General features: G+C 35.9%; 1 protein-coding gene across 6 annotated transcripts in view; it reads right to left on the reverse strand.

The window, feature by feature from the left end:
• CTNNA3 (catenin alpha 3) overlaps positions 1 to 11,130 on the reverse strand; it is a 418,023-nt gene extending 406,893 nt beyond the window's left edge. For 5 of the 6 annotated variants that reach the window (XM_042862648.1, XM_042862646.1, XM_042862649.1 and 2 more), the window contains exon 1: positions 6,323 to 6,446. In XM_042862648.1, coding sequence (XP_042718582.1) covers positions 6,323 to 6,347 — 25 coding nt within the window. In that variant the 5' untranslated portion in view covers positions 6,348 to 6,446. Of the gene's footprint in view, positions 1 to 6,322; positions 6,447 to 10,966 lie in introns of those variants that run through there. The other variant, XM_042862647.1, reaches the window with a different exon arrangement.
• Between the last annotated feature and the right edge of the window lie 298 nt (positions 11,131 to 11,428).

Here is an 11,428-nt window from a genome sequence, read left to right on the forward strand (position 1 = left end):
TCAGCTTCCCATAAAACGTAACTCAGCAAAGCCTTTTTATCCAATAAAGACTTCAAACATAAAAGTAACAGATACCTGCCTGCTTTTGAGCAGGACTTATTACGACCACTGATGTTGTTTAATAAAGTAATAAGGTAGTTCGATTGTGCAGGCTGAAGGAATGTATTGTAACCTCCTGGTGAACCTAGCATTGATTTAATACTGGGTAGTAGGTTTAAGCTTTCTATACCAAGTTGTTGTTTGTCTTATAATAGATATCCACATTTCAATTGCAGGCAATGATAGTAAGAATGATAATTAAAGAATTAAGGTTAGAAGTAATTTAAGTTTTTGCCAATCTCAGTAAAGGTGATACAAGTGCTAAATTTATTGCTTCATTATAAACTACACTAGCTGCAGCCCTAGGTTTCCACAGATTCAGTTGCATATGATCAGGTGAGAGTGTATGGAAGGAACTTATTCTTTAGTTTTAATTATATTTACAAGTCAACAGATAAGAGAACAATCCTGATATAAAATTGATGACAGTTTTCCTTCAAGATAACATTTTTATTTTTAAAGGCAACTTTTGAAATGTCAGTGCAAATCATTTCACTATGTTTTACACATTTATTTTTTAGAGGTAAGAAATTTTGTCTGTAACAAAAGTCAAGGAAATAAAATTTGGGACACCAAAATTAGTTGTGTCAGTGGCTCTCTTTTTGTTCAGTGAATCATCAAGTAGACTGCTCCCACCTTCCTAACAGACTTCAGTGTAACTTATCCCTCTCTTTGAAGGGAAGTGACTTCCTTTCTCATTATTCAGCACTTCAAAAATCCAGATGTCTCTTAGTCAAAGGGACTGCAGCTTTTCTGCTAGCTCAAACTGCTTTTTCTCTTTCCTTAAGATAAAGTTCTATCAACAGAAGCGCAGAATCATAAGGGCTGGAAGAGAACTCTGGAGGTCATATAGTCAAATTCCCAAGCAAGCTTTCAAATCTCATCTGCTACTCCCACCACCTCACTGTAGCCATTAAGAAGCAATTTGAGAAGGACAACTCAGTATCTTTTGCTCTTTCTTTTCCTTTTGTTGTAAAATACTTATTTACTCAAAGAGGCAGGAGCAAAACAGGGATGGTGGCTAGGGCAAAGCAAAATATTTTTGTTTTCAAACTTCGTTCAAGTAGTGTTTTTAGTATTTCAGTCCAAGGAAAACCACAAGAGACAGAAGACATCAGAAGTCAACAAATTCAAAATATCTACAATGCTGAACATAATAAATATCTGAATGACTCAGAGCAACAGTCCATCTAGCTCGGTATATTTGTCATGGTCAGGCTATTTAGTGAAGACATGTAAGCCTGGTCGTTTCTTATGATTCATCTTTCCCATGCACCTCCAGTACCCAAAACTGACGTTAGAGGATCCCTAACTAGAACCCATTTAAGGATACACTGATCATCAATCTGTCAAGACTCTTTTTGAATTTTTATTGAAAATAAAAGTAAATATACATACATAATTGACAAAAAGGCAATACTTAGTAGCTCAATAAATCAAGAGATTTATTATTCTCTGACAGAGAGAGTCCCTATGATCTTTTCATCAGTGAGTTTAGTAACAGGACAAGAAGTAATGGCTTCAAGCTGAAAGAGGGTAGATTAAGATGAGAAAAGAGGAAGAAGTTCTTTACTCAGAGGGCAGAGCAGTGCTAGAATTTCTTGCCAAAAGAGATTGTGGATGCACCGTACGTGGGAATGTTCCAGGTCAGGTTGGATTGTGGCCTAGGCAACCTGATCTACTGGGTGGCAACCCTGTCCATGGCAGGAGACTGAAACTACATGAGCTTTAAGGTCTAATCTAAACCTTTATCTGATTCTATGATTAAAGGAAGAACTGGAAGGAAGTAATTATATCACCAAGAAGCACTTCACTACAGAAAAGCAACAGGAATCAATCCTTTCCCATCAGACTGGTAAGCATTTTGGAATTGAAAACCTAGTAGAGACAGAGGCAATATTATATCTTTTTTTTTTTTTTTTTTTAACCAGTCCTAGCTCTCTATTGTGACTATTAGTCAACAAACAATTGCTTTGCACTCCACAGTTCAGTATGTCCTTTTTTCAGAATCTCCTCATAAAGTAGAAGATAACCACATAGAACTGACCTGGGAAGAGAGGGATGCAATTAAAGAAGCTGTTTTGTTGTTGATGACAAAACAACATAAAGATTTTTATTAAATATGAAAGCATCACTCATCTAGCTGGCAAAACTACAACATGGTATGCATGCACTCCGAGATGAATACTGGAATTGTTGTACAGAAGAATGGTTTCAATTACCTGTATTCAGAAAAATACTTCTGAAATGCTGACATATCTAGAACTAGCCACTTTCCCCTCAAACCTCCATAGGTAAGTTCCAAAGAGTGAAACTGGATCACACAGCTGAACGCTGTCTCTGAAAAACATTCTGAGAAGGAAAGTCTCCATTAAGAATCGGGCACGACTGCTTATTTCCATGGGAGAAATAAGTTTCTAGCATCATTAGAAACATTTCAACACTTAGCCTTGTGTTTCAGTAACAGAACACAAGCCAGTAGCTGGAAACACTATCTGGCAAGAAAACTGCTGCACAAAAAGGCATTAAACTGAACTAATTGATCTAAGAAGCATCGAGTTTTAATCCATGCTATTTATTTCAAATCCACTGAAACATTTCAATGAAGCTGCAGCCATATGGAAGTTTTACTACTTATTCAAATCAGGCCTGTGATTCATTCCTAGGCTCATCCAGTCACAGAACCACATTTGGTCTGACAGCTGAATGACTTGAAATTATCACTGACATAAGGACACAATTTGGCTCATGACTAAAACATTCCTTGAATGTCATTATCACAGCCACAGTCCTGACTACTTATAAGGAGAGCATAATTCAGGGAAGAAATAGTGGGTAAGTAATCCTAACAGTATCTGTTTATACTTTCCTTCTGCTAGGACTGGATTCACTGTTTCGAAGCTCACATTTGGTTCCTTTGAGTTGTACTTCCAACGAGATTTTTGAAAATAAGCAATGACTTTCTAAGACTGCAAAACTTTGCAGGGAATAAAACATAGGTTACACAAATGCCATTCTCATTTCTGTAATACTTTTGTGCTGTGACTCCTTCATTAATTGTAGCATACATCCAGCTTCATAAATCTGCAGTTAACTGTTCTACACATACCCAAACATTGCAATGATTAGATGACTTTTGTCATTAATCATAATATCTCAGTGGTATTCAGTCTTGGAAAAGGGTATCTTGTGTGTGAAGCATTAAAAATAATTCAGAATTTTCAAAACAAAGTGGTTCTAAAAGATAAAATTTTATGCCGTTTCTGACTCTAGACAATATCTAGAATTTCAGAACTATAAAATTGCAAAATTAGTAAAATATTGTAATCAATTTGTCATAGCAGAGAGTGAATGCAATAAAGCAAGAAGTAATGCATACTCTATCTACTGTTTAGCAGAGGAACCAACAAAAGTGAAATGGAGTCATTCAGAGGGCTTCATAAACCCACAATTTAAGACATCACAAAACTGCAAAGTTGCCTGGTTTCTTTACATTGTGCACACAACATCCTACGTGATCTGAACTATGCAACTGGAGTTTCTTCTTACAGCTTAGACCAAAGACATCTAGACTGTACTCATTCAAGCAAGCTTTCTTTATACCTTTTATCAATAGTAATTATTACTCTAAATATTCATTGGTTCTTCATGCATGAAAACTAAAAACAGAAGTGAAACCAAGTTCACAACTATATAATTATTTGAAAAAATACTGAATGTATAGTGATTTAAGTTTCTACCTCTCAATAATAATGGACTTAGTACAAAATGCAGTCTCAGAAGTCTAACACCTATCAGCTGCATCATTTTATTTTTAACAAGGAAAATTCAGAGAAATTTATCTATCTGTAAAGTTCATCACACTACAGCTTGTTTATAGGTAGAGCTACATGAGAGACTTCCAGCAACTCTCCTGCTAACACAGCAAATGCTATCAGTAACCTGGAACATAGGTTTTCACCAACATTTAGACTTCCACACACATGCTTGATTCAAAGACAGCAAAAATTATTGGGAGAGCCTCTATAATCTATTGAAGTGAGCTTTCTTTATTTCCAACTATTTCATTTGAAAGTCACAAAATATCGGTCATTCAGGTCTCTGTTTTTCTTATCTTCAAAACTAAACTGTTTTGGCAATTAACAACTTTTTCAAGTGCCTCTTCCATAATAAACCAGTAGTACAAGCATTTCTGGCTGTCTCTGCAGCACTAGCACAGAGGGTGTATGGCACGTCTTTGCCCACCTGTCAGCATGTTGATATAGCCGATGAACTTCATGCATAGAACTGAGAAACCCTGCTGTGTTTACCCCCAAACAAAAAAGTCCACTTAATTCAACAACTCTCCTCTAGATTCACTTGGATTATATCCAACCACATCATACCATAACCTTGAAAAAACATTTTTTCTTACTATCCATACTTCATTGTTCATACATCACTTCTCTACATTGCTCCAAGGAGCCTGCTCTCTACTCACATAGACTCAAAGGTTTTAATGATACCACTGGTTCACACTTCTTATGTTCAACATAATTTTCAGACACTTCCCAGCACAGGAGTATTTTTTTTAAATAAATCACAACAAATGCAAACAGACTACATTGATTCTGCTGTGAATTCCTTCTGGACCTGATGATGAAAGATGAAATGGAGTAGGTAAGAATGGACTGAAAACAACACTTTACACTTCTATTGAGATTTGAAAAACTCACAAGATGATTGTCAGCTTATTTTTTCTTCACATTCAGCCACGCTTTAAATTTGTAGAGGCTTCCACTTGATTCACTGATAGAAGGGTGTTACTAGCCGTTTCACTCAAAATTCAAACATGAGACCTTTGCTGCTTGCAGAGAGCTCCCTCTTTCTCTCAACACACCTTCTTCTACTACGTATCACCTACAAAGATTAGATCTTTTCTAAAATTTGGCAAATTGGTTGTAATTATTATCACTTTCCACTAAACAATCTCAAATTTATACAGTGTTGCAAATCCAGTTCCATTTCTTAACATCAGAAAAACCTCCATGTACAGAGAATTTACCTTCTCTGTGTTTGTAGATTTCTAAACCTTAACATATGGTCTAATGCAGATATCGTTATTCTTTGCTCAGCCCTGGCACAGGTTTCTGAAATCTACAATATTTTATTGCCTTGGGGCAAGCCAATAAATTATCATTAACTGAAAATCAATTGCAAATTTTGCTTTATTGTTTCTGAAAATTTTAGTTATATTCTAAGCTATAAATGCCCTATTTAAAGACTTTGCTACTGACTCTAGTTATTTGGGGGGGTTTTGTTTGTTTTCTCCTAATAATACTAATATATATATTTATAATTCTAATGTTCTTTTTAAGCAGACAAAATGGGAAAATATACTTGCAAACAAATGCAGTGAAAAGTGCAAAACTTTACATTATTTTGACACTGTTACCACTTCTTTAACTTAACAGACTCTTGTCACTATTATTTACCATATTAGTACAAAAGCTTTTTGGGTTGATTTCAGTTTGTTTGTTTTTAATAGAGACAAGTATAGAGGGTAGCAAAGAAAAATGCTGGTAGTAGAAATTATTCTGAGCCTTTTTGTGACATTTCCACTTCTTAATTAAGTAGATAAATTTTAGTGCCTCCTTCAAGATATGAAAAAAAAAAAAAACATTTTTGGGGGGTTTTTAGATTATTTTTGTTTGTTTGCTGCTGTTGTTATTTTACTCTCTACATACAGTACAGATCTTGACTGCAAGATGTTTTGTTAAAAGGCTGCTTTAACCACACACTTGGTTATATTAACCTTTTCAGTAGGCAATTTCAGCATTGTAGACCAGGAACTCTTACAACACTTAGGATGTTAAGCATGTGTCACCAGATACAGTTCTGCTGTTTCCAAACATCCAGTAAAGCAACCACCTGCACTCTTCTACAAGTGCTGCAAACTTAAAATAAGAACTTGTCCTGTCAGCGGATGTGCCCAAGCTGAAAATACTGATTGCTGTGGACCAAGAAAAACATACCCTTACAAAATAGTTAGTTTCTATCAATTTGCAGTACAGTCGAACATAGTACCTGCATTTTCTTAGATCAGTGTGAAAGTAAGCCATATGCAGACACAGACCAACCAGTTAGAGTTAGAAAGCAGAGTCACAGATATTCTGGAGAAATTAGAGAAGTTTAGAATCCATTTCCTGCTAAGTCAGTAGAAAGCTAACAGCACATCACTCACCTATGCTAGAATACAAACGGTCCATATTCAGAACTAAAGCAACTGCCTATGTAATATCCTTGTGTTAGGGAGCTTCAGTGCAACTGTTTTGGCTCACTATTTGGCTTCTGAGGCATCTGCAAGGGACTGCCTGACAAGCTGTCCAGTGTATTTCAGGATGACTGACAGGACATAGTGGCTGCTGGAATGGTGGCAGGGGGATGGGCATCCTTAAAGCTACATACAAGTGCACAACTACACAGATACATAGATACATTTAAAAAAAAAAAAAAAAAAAAAAAAAAAAAAAAAGATTAAAAGCCTTGAAATATGAAATATGCCATTACTCGTATTTCTGGTGCTTATTTCTTGTAAATAAATAATTTCTTCTTCTTTCAGCAAGGCTATTGTTTTCCCATACATTCTGGTCATATGCCAGATTCCGTCTCAAGGCAGTGACTCAGACCAGCTTCTGAACTGGACAGCAAAAGGATTCATAAGGCTCTAACCCAATCATTTGGCACCAAATTTGTTTTCTTTCTGTTGCATGTTGTTCCTCACTGGCATCTAGTGTATTATCCTATCAATGTCATTAAATGCAAAAGCCCGTTGCCTTTTAAAAAATAAAGGGAAAAAAAAAAAGGAAGACAAGAAAATATATTAAAACAAAGCAGGATGGATGACTATTTGTAAAAAAGATACACATGCACAAGACACCTGAGATTTCTAAGACAAGATGCATTACTGAGAGTGTGTACTAGAATGCTTTATTATATAATAAATAACAACTTAAGATCAAATAATTATTTAACAGCTCTATCAGCTGGCATCGGCACCATTTCAGGAATTCGTTAGCTTTTTTTTGCTGGTGATTCAGTACAGTGAGAGTAAATCAAATTTTATGAAAGCAACAAAAATAGTGACTGTATTTTTCCTAAATCCTTTAGATGATACTTGAGAAAATAATTTCCAGAATGGGGAGGAAAATCTGTTAAGATGTACTAGTTGGGTTTGCGACATAGCAGCATGAACTTCTGTGGGCCAGGCCACAGACTGGAATGCAGCAATAGATGGGAAGGATGGCATTCATTCAACACTGGAGAAAATCCATAAAACATGTGGCAAGATGGATTACTATATAAAGCTGCCAGGTTATATCTTAACTACCTCAGATTTTTTTTTATTTCTTACCATTAGCAAGAAGAAACATCTGCTAATGCAAAGGCAGTTGAAAAGAAAGAATAGCCAGAGAACTGGAAGGTAGCAAGATTCAGAGTTATTAATTATATTTAATCACTGCAGGCTACTACCAGTCTTAGCACGTAGATATAAATATACTGTGAAGTAACCAAAAGATACTTTTAGTGCTGAGAAGGAAAAAAAATAAAAAAATAAAAAAATAAAAAAATAATGGATTCACATAGTCCAGACTACATTCTCTTTAACACACTGGCCACCTTTCTAACACATCTGAAAAACAACTGAAACTCCGAGGGAAACAAGATTTCTGCCAAATTCAACATAGCTCTCAGTGTAAGTAAGTAGAGTGGCATACATCATCCCTTTAAAAATGAATCTACCAAGGAAAAGAAAACAGTATTAGCCTACATCTTACCGGGTACAGGAGAATCCAAATGGTGAGGAATAGGTTATGATCTAATTGCATGAAAAGCTTTACTTAATGTTTATAGAAAAAAATGTTTGAGATGAGGAATTCATACTTCAGTTCGTGAACATCTTTCAAAAAGTGTGATGTCTAGTGAGACATCAAATGATGAATTTTCTCTGGATTATAACATTCTCAATGCACTCTTCTCCTCACTAAAAAGTTGTGTCTACTTCTCCCGTAGTGCATTCCATCAAATCTCTTTTTAATGTAGAGGTTATCTTTCAATTCCACACAAGGAAACAATCTGAGATAAATTACTTGCTCACAATCACACAGATTGCCAGTGGAAGAATCAGGGACAGAATCTGGTGATACATCTATCTGGTGGTCCATCTAACTGGAGAACCTTACTCCTACAAACTGCAGCCAATAAACAGGCTGAGAAGAGTAAATCATTTCTGAACACATCTTGTAACGTAAATCTAGAGAATATAATCTTCCATATTCGGGTCAACGTTACTCAGATATTACTATTTCTTATTCTTAGTAACATCAGCTAACACATTCTTCTCCCTTAAATATACTATCAAAATTACTGCCTTGGTTGCATGCACTTTTTCACAGTCAGTTGCAACGCAGTGACGAGTTCTAGGAGACATTCCAGCAGAGGTGTGAATCCTATAGTCTGATCAGCTGCACAGCCATTGGCTTTGCACTAGCATGCCAGACTCTGCTCTTCAACCAGCAACAATCCACAAATGTGTGCTTTAGTCCTGAGTCTACAGCCACAACAAGGAAATCCTCCTCCACACAAGTATCACTGAAGAAACTTACAGGCCTGACGATGATCACACTATATTAGCAGTAAACTAAATAGAAGTGACAACAGAACCAAAATAATCCTACTTAGCTTAGAAATATTTTAACAGCCCTATCTTCCTAACACTTCTTCCAAGGCATTTTTTCCCAAGAACTGAAGTTTTTTTGCCCAAGAACTACAGTGCTAATATTTAAGATATCAAAAAAAAATTATTTATTTCAGAAGGAAAAACAAAAAGGAAGCTGTGCGACAGAGGCAGCGTTTCCTTCAAAAGAAAAGGTTTTCATTATGCTCTTCAGACCCTCTCCAAATTCTTTTCTAAAAACTTTTAAAAAATCTTTTGACATGAGCCCCTGTTCTATTTTCACTGCACGCACTTTGAGCAGCACACAAGCACCCTTTCTCGTTGAAGTGGCACACAGTTGGTACATGGATGACTATCTTGTGCTGGCAACCATAGTTTTAAAACGTTTGGCTCCAAGCCCTCCCCTTTGTTATCACTTTTAAAGTGTTCCTATCTCTATTCAGAACCAGAGACTGTTTAAATAAAGTTCAAGTTGACCTTTCACTAAAAATAGAATATTGTTCAGTTCTTGTGTGGGAGGGAAAAAAAAAAAAAAGCACCAAACATTTACCAGTTTTGTTATTTGACAGTTATATACTGTAACATCCACAATGTTTTGCTTAACAGATACCTATTTCTTACTCAGTTGCAATGGTTTAAAATGCTTTTCTCAGTGGGACTGTTACTTCTCAAAAATTTTTTGTTTCATACCCGCACCTTGTACATGATGTTTCACTATCATTTCCATTTTAAGCAAATATTTTAAAATTAATATAGTTTGTAAGTTTGTGCACTCTTTGTTTTCTCCAGTGACCCAAGTAATGTAGTTGTTCTCCACTGTTGTCTAATGACATGAACAAACCAACTCCAAAATTAATGCTAGCACATATAATCACTGTTTTTTAAGAATGTATTATTTTATATATATGTGAAAAAAAAAGAATCTGTTTGCAGAAAGCACACCATTTGGGACATCTGCAAGCAGCACATCAGCTAGCATCTACAAAGGCTTTATCTAGAACAACAGGAACAGTCTTTAATCCAAACTGTCATCTGACCACACCAACCTGCAGGAAATGTACAGACTCAGACTCTATCCTACTAACTCTTATACATAGTAATTCTTCCAAGGAGGCTCCTGGCACTGCATGGCACCTTACTGATTCAACCAGTTTCAAAATAAAATCCAGCTCAGTAGAGAAACACTATCCAATAGATTCACCATGTCTTCTAAAACAGTCTCTTTGAATGCAAAAGAAGTTGAGGATGCTCCATCTCCAGAGATTCAAGGCCAGGCTGGATGGAGCCCTAGGCACCCTAGTCGAGTGAGTGGCAGCCCTGCTCACAGCAGTGGGGTTGGAACAAAATGATCTTTGAGGTTTCCTCCAACCCAATTCATTATATGATTATACAGTTTGACCCCTCGCCCTCATTCTAATACAAAAGACTTTGGCTAATGAATAATCCTACAAAAAATTTCTTTGTTCCAAGGCAAATTGTTTTCCTACTATTGACCAATCAATAAGGAACAGGAGAGAACAGCAACAATTCATTATGTATTTCCTTCTAAATGCCTGACACCAGGCCTAATTCTTTGCTGTTGCAAGTATTTTTGGCTTCAGTGGCTTTGAACACACCTCAGATTTTAATAAGAGGAGCCCAAACGTATTCTGCATAGAGAAAAATGTCCTAACATACATAAAGTTTTTGAAATATGCCAACCACTATAATGAATGTAACAGCCCTACTTAGAAGTGCCTTCTTACCTTAATATCAAATAATGTATAAAATTGTCTTGTACAGTATTTTTTTTGCCAAGGTTATAAATGCATAATTATATAAGCCTTCCTAGCATTGGAAGCAATATCCAGTGAAGTACAAAGAGATAAACGAAACTTAAGAACACAATTCATTTAACAATTCACCCTTCCTTTAACAATATTCTTTTTTCATAAATAAATAACACAAAAATGTTGCATACCTTTGGCTACTAACTTCAAGTGACATGATCATGGTAATTTTGAATATTCAGAGAATTAAAAAATATCATACTTGTTACTCATACTATGTTACTTCTCTAGAAAGTGAATTATTTAAGTAACTATAGTTCAATTCATAGCTTCACATTCTTTTACTAAATGGAAAATTCCCTTCATTTCTCTTCAATCTTACCTTCCAAATGAAGAATCTAACAAAAGATCCTTGAAAAAGCTTTGTGAAGAATTCCTCTCAATGTTGCTTGATTCTAGAGGCACTGATGGCAAGAGAGCAAATGACTCCCATTCTTCCTTCTCTACAAGAAATAAAAAAGGAGTGGAAAATAGTCCAAATGGGGAGGGGAGAACCCATTTGGGACCTCCTCCTACTCTGTAAGTTTCCTGACTTTACTATTTGTTACAGTGCACAGCGCTTTAAGAAAGCCCAAGCTCATTCTTAATCTTGAAAACAGTTTGTCACTAAGCTTTCAGACCCTCAACCACATGGTACTGAAGTCAGCTGCAAAGCCCCCTCTGAAATCGGTGAGTTTTGTTGAAGGTGAGAGGGCAAAGTGAAACAAGGAAAGCAAAGGCCATTGCTGTAAAATCCAGAGCAAATACTGTTGCAAGATATGTATTATGGCATTTCATACAAACT

The sequence above is a fragment of the Lagopus leucura genome, unplaced genomic scaffold (genome assembly GCF_019238085.1).
Source record: "Lagopus leucura isolate 7727_CA_CO unplaced genomic scaffold, USGS_WTPT01 Super-Scaffold_739, whole genome shotgun sequence".
In the NCBI taxonomy this organism is placed as follows: Eukaryota; Metazoa; Chordata; class Aves; order Galliformes; family Phasianidae; genus Lagopus; species Lagopus leucura.